This window comes from Lolium perenne, chromosome 7 (genome assembly GCF_019359855.2).
Source record: "Lolium perenne isolate Kyuss_39 chromosome 7, Kyuss_2.0, whole genome shotgun sequence".
NCBI lineage: Eukaryota > Viridiplantae > Streptophyta > Magnoliopsida > Poales > Poaceae > Lolium > Lolium perenne.
The window spans coordinates 36978360-36993638 of record NC_067250.2 but is presented as its reverse complement, the minus strand read 5'-3'; the positions used below and the strand labels follow the sequence as shown (position 1 = coordinate 36993638).

The 15279-nt window shown below is 50.9% G+C and overlaps 1 protein-coding gene across 1 annotated transcript; it reads right to left on the bottom strand.

Moving 5' to 3' along the window:
- Window positions 1–13765: 13765 nt before the first annotated feature.
- LOC127317802 (xylanase inhibitor protein 1) lies at window positions 13766–14848 on the bottom strand. Its single transcript, XM_051348395.2, has one exon. It carries the CDS (start codon window positions 14830–14832, stop codon window positions 13921–13923), a length of 912 nt encoding a protein of 303 aa, XP_051204355.1. The 5' UTR covers window positions 14833–14848; the 3' UTR covers window positions 13766–13920.
- Between the last annotated feature and the right edge of the window lie 431 nt (window positions 14849–15279).

The window sequence follows — 15279 nt, the reverse complement described above, 5'->3', positions numbered from 1 at the left end:
TAACTCTTCAAGCTTCACTCAAGCCGGAATGCCTCAATTGACCAATGTTGCTTCGTGAAGACTCACAAATGCTCCCCCATACACTATGATGGGAAAGCTCCATTGATGCACATCTTCACATGACCATTATCACCAAATGGACGGCGAGCTTCAAGCATGTGATCCACTTGAGATCCGTTCCCGAAGTTCCTCCTGTTGTTCCAGAAGTCCCTACTGTTGCGGCCTGGTTTGTGAGCGCCCAGTTACCGCAATCTGGCACGTATGTGCACGTGTACCCGTGAGGGATCTCCTTAGGCGCCTCGTGCAAGAACTGGTAGTCACTAGGGTCACCACCGATCTTGTAGACGACGAATGCCGGTGAATTCGGCACTTCTGGTGCTGCCAACGCGAATGGCAGCGGTGGACGGGACTGGAGTGGCATCTCTCCTTGGTATGTCCCGAGAGCTGGTCCTGACGGAGAGTACTGGTGCCTCATGATTTCCTGGATCACCCCAAGAGCAACACGCTCCAAAGTGTTCACCAGGTTCTCAGAGTGGCGGTGTAGCGAATGAGCTACCATGAAGTTAATCTCCTGACGCAGGGACCTGGTGCGTTCTTCGGACGGGGCGGACAGGTCCACTCCATCGAGCGCGCCTTCAGGTGAGAACCCTTTCCACCTGATGCCATGTGAGCGGGTTCTGTGAAAGGAGCCGATGAGGTCGGCTTCGAGGATCGCTTTGACCTCGTCATACTTCTTCTTGAGCTCCTCGGTCAGATCCTCGTACGTGATCGGGTGCCGTGCGCCATCTCAGATGTAGATGGCGATGCGGTTGATGTCGAAGATTGTCCCACCGGGCGTGCCAGAATGTGTTGCGGTCAGAAACCCACCGGCGAGCAGCGACGGGCAACACAGGAGAGCCGGGAGCAACTTAGGGCTGCGGCTGGCCCTGGTCCCTCCGAGCGATGGCCCGCAAAGACTCCGGCACGCACGTCCGATGCTGGTGCAAGGGCGTGCCACCTGACCTATACCTGGTCAGGAAGGTGATGGAGATGCCTCGCTTAGTTTCTGCATGGCATACACGTAAACATTAAATACGAGCCTCGATCGGCTCTCAGGTTGTCCTGTGAATCGGCTCAAAGAGCCGATCCACCCATGATTCGCACGAGGTGTACGAATATATGGTGGTCCTGCTTGATCAAGATAAAGCTAAAACGATCTACGACGATTTAGGGTTTTCACCGTATAATCGGAACATCCTACTCGTGATTGAGCCTCGCGGCCGCGCACGGTGATCGTAAGCCGATCCTAGACAAGGCCTAAAAACCAACACGAGGTTGATCCCCGGAACATCCTGTCTAGGGCTAGCAAACTACACCCTACGCGCCGCTGGATCCTTCAACCCTTTGTAAGGCCTAACTATGCAGATATTAAACTAATCCTTGAAGAACAAGGAGCAACCATAACGGATCGGATCTACTAAATAATGATCAAGCGGGGTGCCACCCCTACGCCTAAGATAGGCGTAAGGGCGGCTAGATGTCTAAGGGTTGCACGATGATAGCATATGATACGAAGAACAATGTTAACCCTAACACATCTAAGATAACTACGTTGCTCGCCATCAAAAAGGCTTCAGTACGAGCAACGCATGAATGACGAATAAACTTGTACTGCCTAGATCGCAAGATGCGATCTAGGCAGCATGATGCTTACCCGGAAGAAACCCTCGAGACAAGGGAGTTGGCGATGCGCCTAGATTGGTTTGTGGTGAACGTGATTGTTGTTTATTTCATAAACCCTAGATACATATTTATAGTCCGTAGACTTTCTAACGTGGGAATAATCCCAACCGTGCACGAGCCAAACTCTAACTAACCGACACGTAATCTACTATATTACAGATACACGGGCAAACTAGCCCACACTTTGCATATAAGGCCGATTCACGTATATTCTTCCATGTATATTCTTCAAGCCCATCTTGATCGCGGCCCACCTCTGACTCGGTCGAATTCTGGTGATAACACATGCCCCCTGGTTTTGGAATTGATAATTCCAAAATCACTCTGCTTCTCTTCGTCGGGTCATGTCGTGGCAGAGCAGAACCGTCGCAGCATCCTTCATCATGATGCCCTGCCTTCTCAATTTTTCCGCGTGATTTGACCGTTTTTTTTTTGGGCACCGCCTCCTCGGAAACTGCTGTGGCATTGAATCTCTACTATATCCCCTTTATTTAACCGCTCTGAGCAGTTTGCCACTTCATCCCCTTGCTCTGTTCTGGCCATCGGCACCCAAAAATCCCCAATCTCCCGCAGCCATGTCCTCTTCTTCTTCCTCCTCCGCCTCGTCGGATCTTTCTTCCCAGTCCTTCTCCTCTTCGTCCTCCTCCGCCTCATCAGTCTTCTTCGACTCTTCCTCATCTCACGAGCCGACGCCGGAGTGGGGCTCGTTGGCGACGCACGACATTCTCGCCCCAACGACGTGGGACAAGGAGGAACACGATTCCTTCATCTGGTCCGAAGATGACAAATCCTTGACCGACGGAGAGGGTGACCTTCGATTCCTCGTCGAAGGGGAAGAGGAGGCGGAGAGCGAGGACGACCGCTTCTCCTGGGACGATTTCACCTCCTCCGAGGAAGAGGCGGAGGAGGACGACGACGACTCCCTCGAAGGTTACCCACCGGCGAAGCGCCTCCGCACCAGGTGGGACGACGACAGTGATGACGACGATGAGGAAGATGAGGCTCCCGTAGAAGGCTACGGGAGCTCCGATGAGGAGCCTATCAGCAGCTGTGCTGGCGGCAGCGACGACGATGACGAGGGCAGCAACGGCCCTTAGATTAGGGACTAGTAGTAGTAGTCGGCTTTTGTTCTTTCTTCTCTGAGCAATCGGCTCTTTCTTTGTAAGAAATCCCTCTATTAATGAAGAAGATATTCCTCAATTAATTTTGCTTCCTTGTCAACTTTGCCGATCGTCGAACGAAGTCGCCGTACAGAGAGCCCATGGCAGGGCATCGGCTTGCATTATAAACTCCTTGCGGTCCAACAGGTCTAACTCACGTCCAAACCATCCTCCAACCGATTGAACTCCTCAGCAACTCACTAGGAGATTCATCCCAAATATCATGACTTCCGGTCTGAAACCGACCTGTTAACCCGCTTAATCGAGCTTATTCCTCTAGAGTCGATAGCAATGTATCGGCTTTTATTATTCTGAAGTCGATGCCCGCGCATCGGCTGTACTCGCATACTGTTAACGCATGTTTTCTCAAGTCGATGTCTGCGCATCGGCTATGATTTTTTTTTTAACTGGCCGATTAAAATCGGCCTCCATACCTTACTGCCCATCATCCCACATGCTTGGGAAATACTTCTTGAGGTGTTGACCATTGACGGCTACTGGGAATTTAACGCCGTCTAACTGCTCCAGCATGTATGCATTACCCTTCAAGGCCTGGACGACTTTGTACGGACCGTGCCAATTAGGAGACCATTTGCCATATGCTTTGTCCTTAGTTCCTAACGGCAACACAGCTTCCCATACTAGATCACCAACTTGAAACTCCTTTGGTCTAACCTTCTTATTGTATGCACGAGCTACCCTGGCTTTGTTCTCTTTAATCTTCTCCAACGACCAAAGTCTAAGTTCTGTTGCGTCCTCAATAGTGTCACTCATCAAAGCTGCATATTCTTCAGCTGTTAGATCATTCTGAAACGTGACACGTCTTGATCCAGCCGTAATTTCCCAAGGTAATACGGCTTCCTGTCCATAGACGAGCTGGTACGGCGAAGTTTTTATAGCTCCGTGGCATGACATGCGGTAGGCCCACAGAGCTTCTGACAATGTTTCATGCCAATCCCTAGGGTTCTCGTCGATTTTTCTCTTGATCAGCTTGATCAGGCTCTGATTGGACGCTTCAGCTTGCCCGTTGGCTTGAGCATAGTATGGAGATGATCGGATCAGCTTAATCCCCATGTCATCGCAGAACTTTCTGAATTCTTTAGAAATAAAGACCGAACCTCCATCGGTCGTGATAGTTTGGGGAATCCCGAACCTATGAATGACGTGTTCTTTCACAAACTTGATCACATCTTCTGATTTCACCTTCTTCATAGGGACGGCCTCCACCCACTTGGTGAAGTAATCTGTGATAACCAAAATCCATTCATGTTTTTTACTCGACGCCGGATGGATTTTGCCGATCATATCCATGCCCCACCCTCGAAACGGCCAAGGCTTGATGATAGGGTTCATTGCTGATGCGGGTACCATCTGAATCTTCCCGAACATCTGGCACGCTTGGCACCCCTTGTAGTACTTGAAGCAATCTTCAAGCATGGTGGGCCAGTAAAACCCTGATCGCCTAATTAGCCATTTCATCTTATGAGCCGACTGATGAGTTCCACAGGCGCCTTCATGCACCTCATGTAAGAGCCGATTAGACTCAGTTGGTCCCAGGCACTTGAGTAGTAACCCTTCCAACGTCCTGTAGAACATGTCGTCTCCTATGAGGACATACTTCATGGCCTTGTATCTTATCCGTTTAGGTGCCCCCCGAGCCGAATCTTTTAAGTAATTGAAGATTTCGGCTCTCCAATCATCCTGTTCCAGGAACTGCACCTGAACTTCTGACCCGTCTGATATGTCCTTATAGCCTGACGCCATTTGTGCGAGATCGTTGGCCTCGGTGTTTTGGGATCTTGGGACCCAATTAAAGTTGATGTACCGAAACTGTGTCATCAACTCACGGCATTCCATCCAATATGGGAAAAGCGATTCACTCTCGCACTTATATTCATCCGTGAGCTGGTTAATCACCAACTTTGAGTCTCCAAAAAGCTCTACTGCTTCTGCCCCGGCTTCCAGTAGCAACTCCATTCCCTTACGCACTGCCTCATATTCAGCGACATTGTTGGTGCAAGGTGTAGATAGTCTGATGGAGAAGGAGTACATTGCCCCCCGAGGTGACACGAGCAGAATGCCGATGCCACAACCATCGTCACAAGCCGATCCATCGAAGAACATAGCCCATGCACGTATAGATAATGCTGCTATGTTGGTATTGATCCGTTCAGCTATAAGATCGGCCAATGCTTGTCCCTTGACTGCTTTCGCAGGCTTATACCGAAGATCGAACTCCGATAGCGCAAACATCCACTTGCCCAGTCGGCCTTTCAAAACAGGGGCCGACAGCATGTGCTTGACAACGTCTGACTTGCATATGACGATGATTTCTGCCGTCAAAAGGATGTGATGAAGCTTGGTGCAGGTGAAGAACAGGCAAAGGCAAAGCTTCTCGACCTCAGGATACCTTGTCTCTGCGTCCAACATCCTTCTGATGAGGTAGAAAACGACCTTTTCAACACCCTCATAGAGTTGCACCACCACCGAAGCAATGGACATGTCAGCTACTGACAAGTAGATATAGAACGGCCTGTCTTGTTGGGGCAGAACCAACACGGGCGGCGTCGTCAGATACCGCTTAATCTCATCAAACGCCTGCTGCTGTTCTGCCCCCCAGTGAAACTCGTCGTCAGATTTGATCTTTACTAGTGCTATGAACGGCTCGATTCGTCCTGACAGGTTAGAGATGAACCGTCGGACAAAATTGATCTTGCCGATGAGACGTTGGAGCTCCTTCTTCGTGGTGGGCGGCTGCATGGTACGTACTGCCTCTTGACTTTTCAGGCCGATCTCAATTCCCCGTTCATGAACCAGAAAACCTAGGAACTGACCAGCCGTCACACCAAAAGCACACTTCTTTGGATTCATTCTTAGTCCGAACTTCCGAGTTCGGTCTAGGACGTGTCGCAAATCATCCAAGTGTCCCTCCATGGAGACAGATTTGACTACCACGTCGTCGATGTAGATTTCCACCAACTTGCCGATCAGATCGTGAAATATATAATTCATGGCTCTTTGGTATGTCGCACCAGCATTCTTCAACCCAAAGGTCATGACTACATATTCAAACAAGCCTACCGCCCCTGGTACTCTGAATGCGGTCTTGTGTATGTCTTCTGGAGCCATGAAGATTTGGTTATAGCCGGCGTTGCCGTCCATGAAGCTCAACACCTTGTGGCCAGCAGCTGCATTGATCAACGTTTCTGCCACAGGCATCGGGTATTCATCCTTTGGAGTGGCTCTGTTGAGATCTCGGAAGTCGATGGCCACGCGCCATCGGCCATCCTTCTTTTCTACAGGAACGATACTGGAGATCCATTCAGCATACCTGCATGGCCTGATGAACCCGGCGGCCAACATCTTCTCAATCTCTTTCTTGACCTCTTCCAGAATTTCGGCCCTCATCTGACGTGCTCGTTGTTGGAACGGCCGAAATCCCTTCTTAAGGGGAAGCCTATGCTCAATGATGCTCCTGTCTAAACCAGGCATTTCTGTGTAATCCCATGCAAAGCAATCTGGGTATTCTTTCAACAGAGCTATCATCTGACTCCTAAGATGTGGATCTAACTTCTTGCTGATAAAAGTTGGTCGCGGCTTATCTCCAGGTCCGATGTCGACTTCTTCCAGCTCATCAGCCGATGTGAACCCATACCCTAGCTTTCCTTCACCCGTTAGATCGACACTAAATTCGGGGAGAACGTGTGGTAAGGATAATATGGGCCGATTGCTGGAATCGGCCTTCATCTCGATTGTAACCGGGATTTTTTGGAATTGCCGGAGCCGATCGAGTGGAACAGCTTCCTTCTTATCCTCGCTATGAGAGCAGCTGCCCTCGTCTCCTTCCTTATCAGGGTGGCGCCCAAGCTCTACCATGTTGATGTTGAACGAGAATCTTGGCTGGCACCTCCCGGGGTATGTGCATTCCACCATGTCGACGGCGTATGCCGGTGAATTCGGCACTTCTGGTGTTGTCAACGTGAATGGCAGCGGTGGACGGGATTGGAGTGGCATCTCTCCTTGGTAAGTCCCGAGAGTCGGTCCCGACGGAGAGTACTGATGCCTCATGATTTCTTGGATCATCCGAAGAGCGACACGCTCCAAAGTGTTCACCAGGCTCTCAGAATGGAGGTGCAGCGAGTGAGCCACCATGTAGCTAATCTCCTGACGCAGGGACCTGGTGCGTTCTTCTGACGGGGCGGACAGGTCCACTCCATCGAGCGCGCCTTCAGGTGAGAACCCTTTCCACCTGACGCCATGTGAGCGGGTCCTATGAAAAGAGCCGATGAGGTCGGCTTCGAGGATCGCTCTGACCTCGTCATACTTCTTCTTGAGCTCCTCGGTCAGATCCTCGTACGTGATTGGGGTGCCATCCGCCATCTCAGATGTAGATGGCGATGCGGTTGACGTCGAAGATCGTCCCACCGGGCGTGCCAGAATGTGTGGTGAGGATAATTTTGGCCGATTGCTGGAATCGGCCTCCACGTTGATCGAATCGCTTAATGAAGGTTTTGCAATGTTCCTCCATAGATCTTTGGGGCCGATCCCAAGGATCGGCCTCGCCACGTTTGTCCATAGGTTTGCTCCTGCTACACGGTCAGGCCAGTGGATAAGACCAGCCTAACCCCATCCTTCGTCACGTGGATGCGCTCGCAGTCGTCCAGATTGATGCCTGAGAGTGGCTCTTGGCCTGCTGTCTCCCAAGCGTTCATGCCAGCCGTTGAAATCTCGGCTGAGTCATCTGCATGGACGACCTCTACCTCATCTCCATCCCACTGTATTACGCATTGGTGCATCGTGGATGGGATGCAACAGTTGGCGTGGATCCAATCTCTTCCTAGCAGAACAGCATAGGTGCTCTTGCTGTCGACGATAAAGAACGTCGTAGGGATGGTTTTCCTTCCTACGGTCAGATCCACGTTCAGAACACCTTGTGCGTCAGACGCTTGGCCGTTGAAATCGCTCAGTGTCACGTTGGTCTTGATCAGATCTGAGCTAGAGCGTCCCAATCGACGTAGCATGGAGTATGGCATAATGTTGACTGCCGCTCCGGTGTCCACCAGCATCTTGTTGACAGGCTGCCCATTGATATAACCTCGCAAGTACAGGGCCTTCAGATGTCTGTAGCTTCTTTCTCGTGGCTTCTCAAAGATAACTGGCCGTGGGCCGCAGTCAAGTTGTGCCACGGGTGCCTCGTCCAATCCTGGAGCACTAAACTCCGTCGGAAGGATGAACACCATGTTTGTGCCAGCCGATGTTTCATCATCGGCTTTCCTTTGCTTGGGGCGCCACTCCATTTTTTGTGGTCGACCCTCTTCATCCAGGGTTCGCTGAATTTTCGCGGCCAGATCAGGCCGCGCCTTCCTTAGCGTGTGCAGGTATAACCTTTCGGCTTCCTCCAAGCCACGCAGTCGCTGAACCCTACGCTTTTGGGAACGGCTGAGTCCATCAGGGCACCACCTTGGCCGGTGGTACCTGTCTTCTTCTTCATCATCGTCTTCCAAATCCTCGAGATCTTCCACCCGAGGGGACTCAGCATGCTTGTTCCGAGGTGGGAGAGGCCCTAGACGTTTGAACACGGACACGTTAGCTGCATCCTTCCTCTTCTGTCTACATTCTGGGCAGTTGCCGATTGTAGGCAATCGGCTCATTCCTGAATCCCAGCAGTGTCTGAAGAAGGGGCAGTCCCAGTGCCTATCCTCGTCGTCTTGCTCCTTCGATTTTCCCTTGGCACGGCGCTCGTACTCCTCCTCATCGCGATCATGCCGACGATGTCTCCTGGCGTCCCTAGCCAGACGGTCTCTATCATCATCGTCGCTGGATCGTCGGCGTTGGCTATATTGACTCACGTACTTGTTGAGGAGGTGATCAGAGAGAGGTCGCTGATATCTTACATTCTTCACTTCTCCCTCTGTGATGTAGCGCTTGCCATCGTGACGGAGCCAATCGCGTGGAGCGGCCTCCTCTGTGTCCTTGCTACGAGAGCAGCTGCCCTCATCTCCGTCCTTACCAGAGTGGTGTCCAAGTCCTACCATGTTGATGTTGAACGAGAAGCTTGGCTGGCACCCTCCAGGGTAAGTGCACTCCACCATGTTCACGGCGGGGAAGGGGTGGGTGTCGACCTTCATGGCGTACTGGTTGAAAATTAGACGTCCTTGTTCTATCGTCATTTGGATCTGCTGACGCCACACCCTGCAGTCGTTGGTGGTATGGGAGAACGAGTTATGCCATTTGCAGTATGGCTTTCCGTTCAGCTCCTGTACCGTGGGGATTTTGAGGCCTTCGGGTAACTTCAACTGCTTCTCCTTGAGTAAGAGGTCGAAGATTTGCTCAGTTTTAGTCACGTCAAAATCAAACCCTCTGGGCGGACCTGGTGGCTTAACCCACTTGCAAGACACGGGGGTTGCCCCCCGAGTCCATTCAGCCACTGCTACTTCTTGATCTCCCGCAGAGCCTTCGTCTTCATCTGCCTCAACCAGGACTACCGCACGCTTGAATTTGTCCTGGTACAGGTCCGGGTGGCGCTGTTCATATAACGACAGTTTCTGAACCATGTGCGCCAGTGAAGGGTAGTCTGCTTGGGAGGCCATATCCTTGATTGGTGATGCAAGGCCCACCACTGCCAACTCGACTGCTTCCTTTTCAGTCACACGAGCCGAATAACATCGGTTCCTAAGATTTCTGAAGCGCTGGACGTATTCTGCCACAGTTTCTCCACGCTTCTGACGTACTTGTGCTAGATCGGCAATGCCGGCCTCGGAAGCCTCTGGGTGATACTGCATGTGGAACTGTTCTTCCAACTGCTTCCAAGTCCGGATCGAGTCTGGTGGCAACGAAGTGTACCACCCGAAAGCCGATCCTGTGAGGGACTGTGCGAAGAACCTCACGCGTAGTGGATCCGATGCTGAGACCGTTCCTAGCTGTGCCAAATATCGGCTCACATGCTCGATGGAGCTGGAACCATCTGATCCATTAAATTTGGAGAAGTCAGGGAGCCGATACTTGGGTGGTAGCGGGATCAATTCGTACTCGTTGGGGTATGGCTTGGAATAGCCGATTGTCCTCCTTTTCGGCACCATGCCGAACTGGTCTCTCAGGGATGGTACTGATCTGATCCGCGGTGCTGGCTGCAGGAGTCGAACTCTGAAGATTCGCCGGAGTGGCATACTTAGCCAGCCATGCTTGCTTTTCCAGCTCTGAGCCAACTGCAGGAGCTGAGCTCTGGAGGTTTGTCGGAGTGGCATACTTAGCTAGCCACGTCTGCTTCTCAAGATCCGTTCCCGAAGTTCCTCCTGTTGTTCCAGAAGTCCCTGCTGTTGCGGCCTGGTTTGTGAGCACCCAGTTACCGCAGTCTGGCACGTATGTGCACGTGTACCCGTGAGGGATCTCCTTAGGCGCCTCGTGCAAGAACTGGTAGTCACTAGGGTCACCACCGATCTTGTAGACGACGAATGCCGGTGAATTCGGCACTTCTGGTGCTGCCAACGCGAATGGCAGCGGTGGACGGGACTGGAGTGGCATCTCTCCTTGGTATGTCCCGAGAGCTGGTCCTGACGGAGAGTACTGGTGCCTCATGATTTCCTGGATCACCCGAAGAGCAACACGCTCCAAAGTGTTCACCAGGTTCTCAGAGTGGCGGTGTAGCGAATGAGCTACCATGAAGTTAATCTCCTGACGCAGGGACCTGGTGCGTTCTTCGGACGGGGCGGACAGGTCCACTCCATCGAGCGCGCCTTCAGGTGAGAACCCTTTCCACCTGATGCCATGTGAGCGGGTTCTGTGAAAGGAGCCGATGAGGTCGGCTTCGAGGATCGCTTTGACCTCGTCATACTTCTTCTTGAGCTCCTCGGTCAGATCCTCGTACGTGACTGGGGTGCCGTCCGCCATCTCAGATGTAGATGGCGATGCGGTTGATGTCGAAGATTGTCCCACCGGGCGTGCCAGAATGTGTTGCGGTCAGAAACCCACCGGCGAGCAGCGACGGGCAACACAGGAGAGCCGGGAGCAACTTAGGGCTGCGGCTGGCCCTGGTCCCTCCGAGCGACGGCCCGCAAAGACTCCGGCACGCACGTCCGATGCTGGTGCAAGGGCGTGCCACCTGACCTATACCTGGTCAGGAAGGTGATGGAGATGCCTCGCTTAGTTTCCTGCATGGCATACACGTAAACATTAAATACGAGCCTCGATCGGCTCTCAGGTTGTCCTGTGAATCGGCTCAAAGAGCCGATCCACCCATGATTCGCACGAGGTGTACGAATATATGGTGGTCCTGCTTGATCAAGATAAAGCTAAAACGATCTACGACGATTTAGGGTTTTCACCGCATAATCGGAACATCCTACTCGTGATTGAGCCTCGCGGCCGCGCACGGTGATCGTAAGCCGATCCTAGACAAGGCCTAAAAACCAACACGAGGTTGATCCCCGGAACATCCTGTCTAGGGCTAGCAAACTACACCCTACGCGCCGCTGGATCCTTCAACCCTTTGTAAGGCCTAACTATGCAGATATTAAACTAATCCTTGAAGAACAAGGAGCAACCATAACGGATCGGATCTACTAAATAATGATCAAGCGGGGTGCCGCCCCTACGCCTAAGATAGGCGTAAGGGCGGCTAGATGTCTAAGGGTTGCACGACGATAGCATATGATACGAAGAACAATGTTAACCCTAACACATCTAAGATAACTACGTTGCTCGCCATCAAAAAGGCTTCAGTACGAGCAACGCATGAATGACGAATAAACTTGTACTGCCTAGATCGCAAGATGCGATCTAGGCAGCATGATGCTTACCCGGAAGAAACCCTCGAGACAAGGGAGTTGGCGATGCGCCTAGATTGGTTTGTGGTGAACGTGATTGTTGTTTATTTCATAAACCCTAGATACATATTTATAGTTCGTAGACTTTCTAACGTGGGAATAATCCCAACCGTGCACGAGCCAAACTCTAACTAACCGACACGTAATCTACTATATTACAGATACACGGGCAAACTAGCCCACACTTTGCATATAAGGCCGATTCACGTATATTCTTCCATGTATATTCTTCAAGCCCATCTTGATCGCGGCCCACCTCTGACTCGGTCGAATTCTGGTGATAACACATCCATACTTGAATCCAACACATGGAGTACAAGTAGAATCTATGGAATATTCCTTCATATAAACTCAATGAAAACATTAGTCCATAGGGGTTGTCATTAATTACCAAAACCACACATAGGGGCAATGTACCCTTACATTCTTCCATACACTATTTTTGATATAACTAAATATTAAACAACAAATGAACTACAATAGTTTATTACAAGTTCAACGAATTAAGAAAATAGTTCAACAAATTCAACATAGTAAACAAATAATTTAAGTTCAACGAAGCACGCGAATAATTTAATAAGTTTGAATCGCAATGGCAAACAGATAAACAAACTAGGCGGTTCCTTGGAGCCTCCAGAAATGCTCCACCGGATCATCTTGCCGTAGTTGGTGATGAGTATTTGTGTCTCGAACTTTTTGAGGCCTAGCGAGAAAAGTAGCAAACGCCGGCGGCACCTGATGATGAGTATTTGTGTCTCAAACTTCTTGATGCCCGATTCCACAGCGCCTCCTCTCATGCAGCCACCCATTTGGCCTCTCATTTTGCCACCGACTCAGCCCCGAACGTAGCGGCTATCCGAGTGTCCACCACGCACACAAGTCGACCGTTGTTTGGTAGGCTCCGCCGATGTTGTTTCTGGCCTCTCTTTCCGCCGTTGTTTTCCTTAACGATTTATTTTGCCTTGTAGATTTGGATAGAGATGACAAGATGATGATCCACCAAATGAGGAAGGACTGTGTCTCATTCTACGCTAACGTTCATGGGCTCTTGTCGGTTCTCGCTTGGTTTCAAAAAAATTATGACGTCGAGCTGAAGAAGGGGCAACTGTGTGGAGGTTCCAAGCGTCGAAGAAAGAAATCGAAGCGCTGTCAGGGGATGGAGGGTCATACCATTTTCTACACAGACTACTTCATCGACGGGGTAACCTATGCCGACAGTTTTCGGAGGCTCTACATGATGAGTATGGACGTATTCATGGTAATTCTTCATGGCGTGATAGGGTAAGACAAGTACTTCAAACTGAAACACGACGCCAATGGCACGCCTGGTTTCTCGTCGATCCATAGTGCACCGCTGCCATGAAGATGCTTGTATATGGAGCCCCTGCCGATACACAAGGCGACTACATTCGCCCATTAGTGAGTCTCTCTCACCGAATACACGTACAGATTCTACGAAGCGTTGTTGGGAAAATTTGGCAAGGCCTATTTGAGAGGGCCAAATGAAGGATTTTTTAGGATGTTTGAAATTATTGGCTGCATGCACTAGTCATGAAAGAACTGTTTGTTTGCTTGGCAAAGTTTCTACAAAGGGTATCACGAATATCGAAATGTTCAAACCAGGCATTTTGGTCCCTATGAGTGTGAGGGTCGTCTTGCGGATGTGATCACTAGGTGCCCGCTGATTTTTCTGACTTCATTGCCATGGATGTAGAATTTCGTGACTCGAACACTCAATTGCAAAATGATCTCATAGAGCATACGTTGGAGGCTCAAAGGAGAGTCAACAAATCTGGCTTCGACTTGATCAAGTTGAACTTTAAGTAATTTTATTTGTTGTATGTTTTAAGTGGTTGTGTGTTTAATTGCCAATCATTTTTATTTATATGTTCCAATTGGTTGTATGTTTAAATACTAGAAATTGCAAAAAATACCTCGTAACGGTGTTTTCCAATTGATCGATCGGACGCTTTTATCTGAAGCGGTTTGAAGGACTATGTCTGCAGATGCTCTAGAAGCTTAACGTTTGCTCAATAGAATTTCGCATAAATAAACCAGACCTGGACAATACGGAATTCTTTATTCTTTCACATGCCTCATTTTATTCTTCAAAGCAGACACCGTACACCATAACGATACTTACTACACGGTACACACATGAGCAGTTAATTACTGTTTGACATAGCGTCACATAGGAAGAGAACGGAGGAAAGATCTTAAGTCCACTGAACGATGTTGCTGCTGTAGTTGGTCAGCCTGTCGGAGTAGCGATCCCAGATCATAAACCCCGTATAGCTCGCGGCCTTCTTCACCACCGGGACGACGCCGTAGTGGACATACTCAGGGTGCATGTACCCAACAACCTTTTCCGACGCCGGCACACCAACGTAGACCTGGATATCCTGGGTCGGGTAAGCCGCCGTCCACTTGCCCCACTCCTGCTTCCAGTGCGCGGCGCAGTAGGAGTCGTCGTAGAACCTGACGTTGATGCGCCCAACCACCCCCGTGGCAAGCGCCTTGCCGACGAGCGGGTCCGGGTACCTGCACCGCGGCGTCGCCGACAGCTGCACCGGCGTCCTGGCACGGAAGCCCTTGTTGAAGTTCCATAGGCGCTTGGCCAGCACGTCGTAGTTGTCCGGCGAGCCGTGCTCGATGAAGAAGTCGATGCCGTCGATCTCCGCGTCGCCGAACGGGCGGTACACGCCGTTCTTGTAGCCGGCCATGTAGGTGTACCACAGGTGGTCGGCGAGGTCGATGGCGGATTGGGCGGTCGGGAGGGAGTACTGGTTGCCGAACCCGCCGATGGAGAGGTACACCAGGGCACTCGACTTGCAGTGCTTTATGCCGGCAGCGACGGTGGAGAGGTCGTGGCCGGAGAGGTCGAGGTGGTACTTGCCGTGGCCGAAGACATCGAGAAAGGAGATGACGACGATGGTGTACCTGCCGGTGTCGCAGGCCTCCGCGAGAGAGCCCTCGTTCTTGTTCCTGCCCCAGAACACGGTTACGCCTCCTGTAAACCCTGAGGACGAGATCGCGGTGGCCAGACCGGCGGCGGAAAGTATGGCTGCCACTAGTAGGAGGGAAGCCGCAGGTCTCGGGTGTGTTAGCGCCATTGTTAAGTAGCTCATGCTTGCTTTGCTTGTTGATGCCGATATATATAGTGGAGTGGAGTATAGACTATAGAGCACGTTCTCACTTCTCAGCTACACACGATCCTGTCCTGTGTGCGGCGCGCAGAAGTTGACGCTACTAAAGACTGAACGTGGAAGACAGCTCACATTGAGACCGAATATTTGACGTAATGGTTGGTCAAAGACAGGCGGCAATGGCGGAGTCGCGATCTGGTAGGCGGACCAAGTGACATAGAGGAGCATTGGACGGACGTAGGTAGGTCTATTTCCGTCAAAGCTTATCTTGCCTGAGCTAGCGAGTTAACTTTGGGTTCTAGCGAGAATAGTTTTTTTTTTTTTTTTTTTGAAATGGGAGCATTGCCCTAGCCTGCATCAATTGATGCACACGACTTTCTTTAATAAAAAAAGTTTAGAGTATGCGGTAGTTTAAACGATTACAATCAT

Coding starts and splice junctions, on each gene's coding strand:
- LOC127317802 (XM_051348395.2), bottom strand. CDS start 14,832: ATGAGCTACTTAACAATGGCGCTAACACACCCGAGACCTGCGGCTTCC.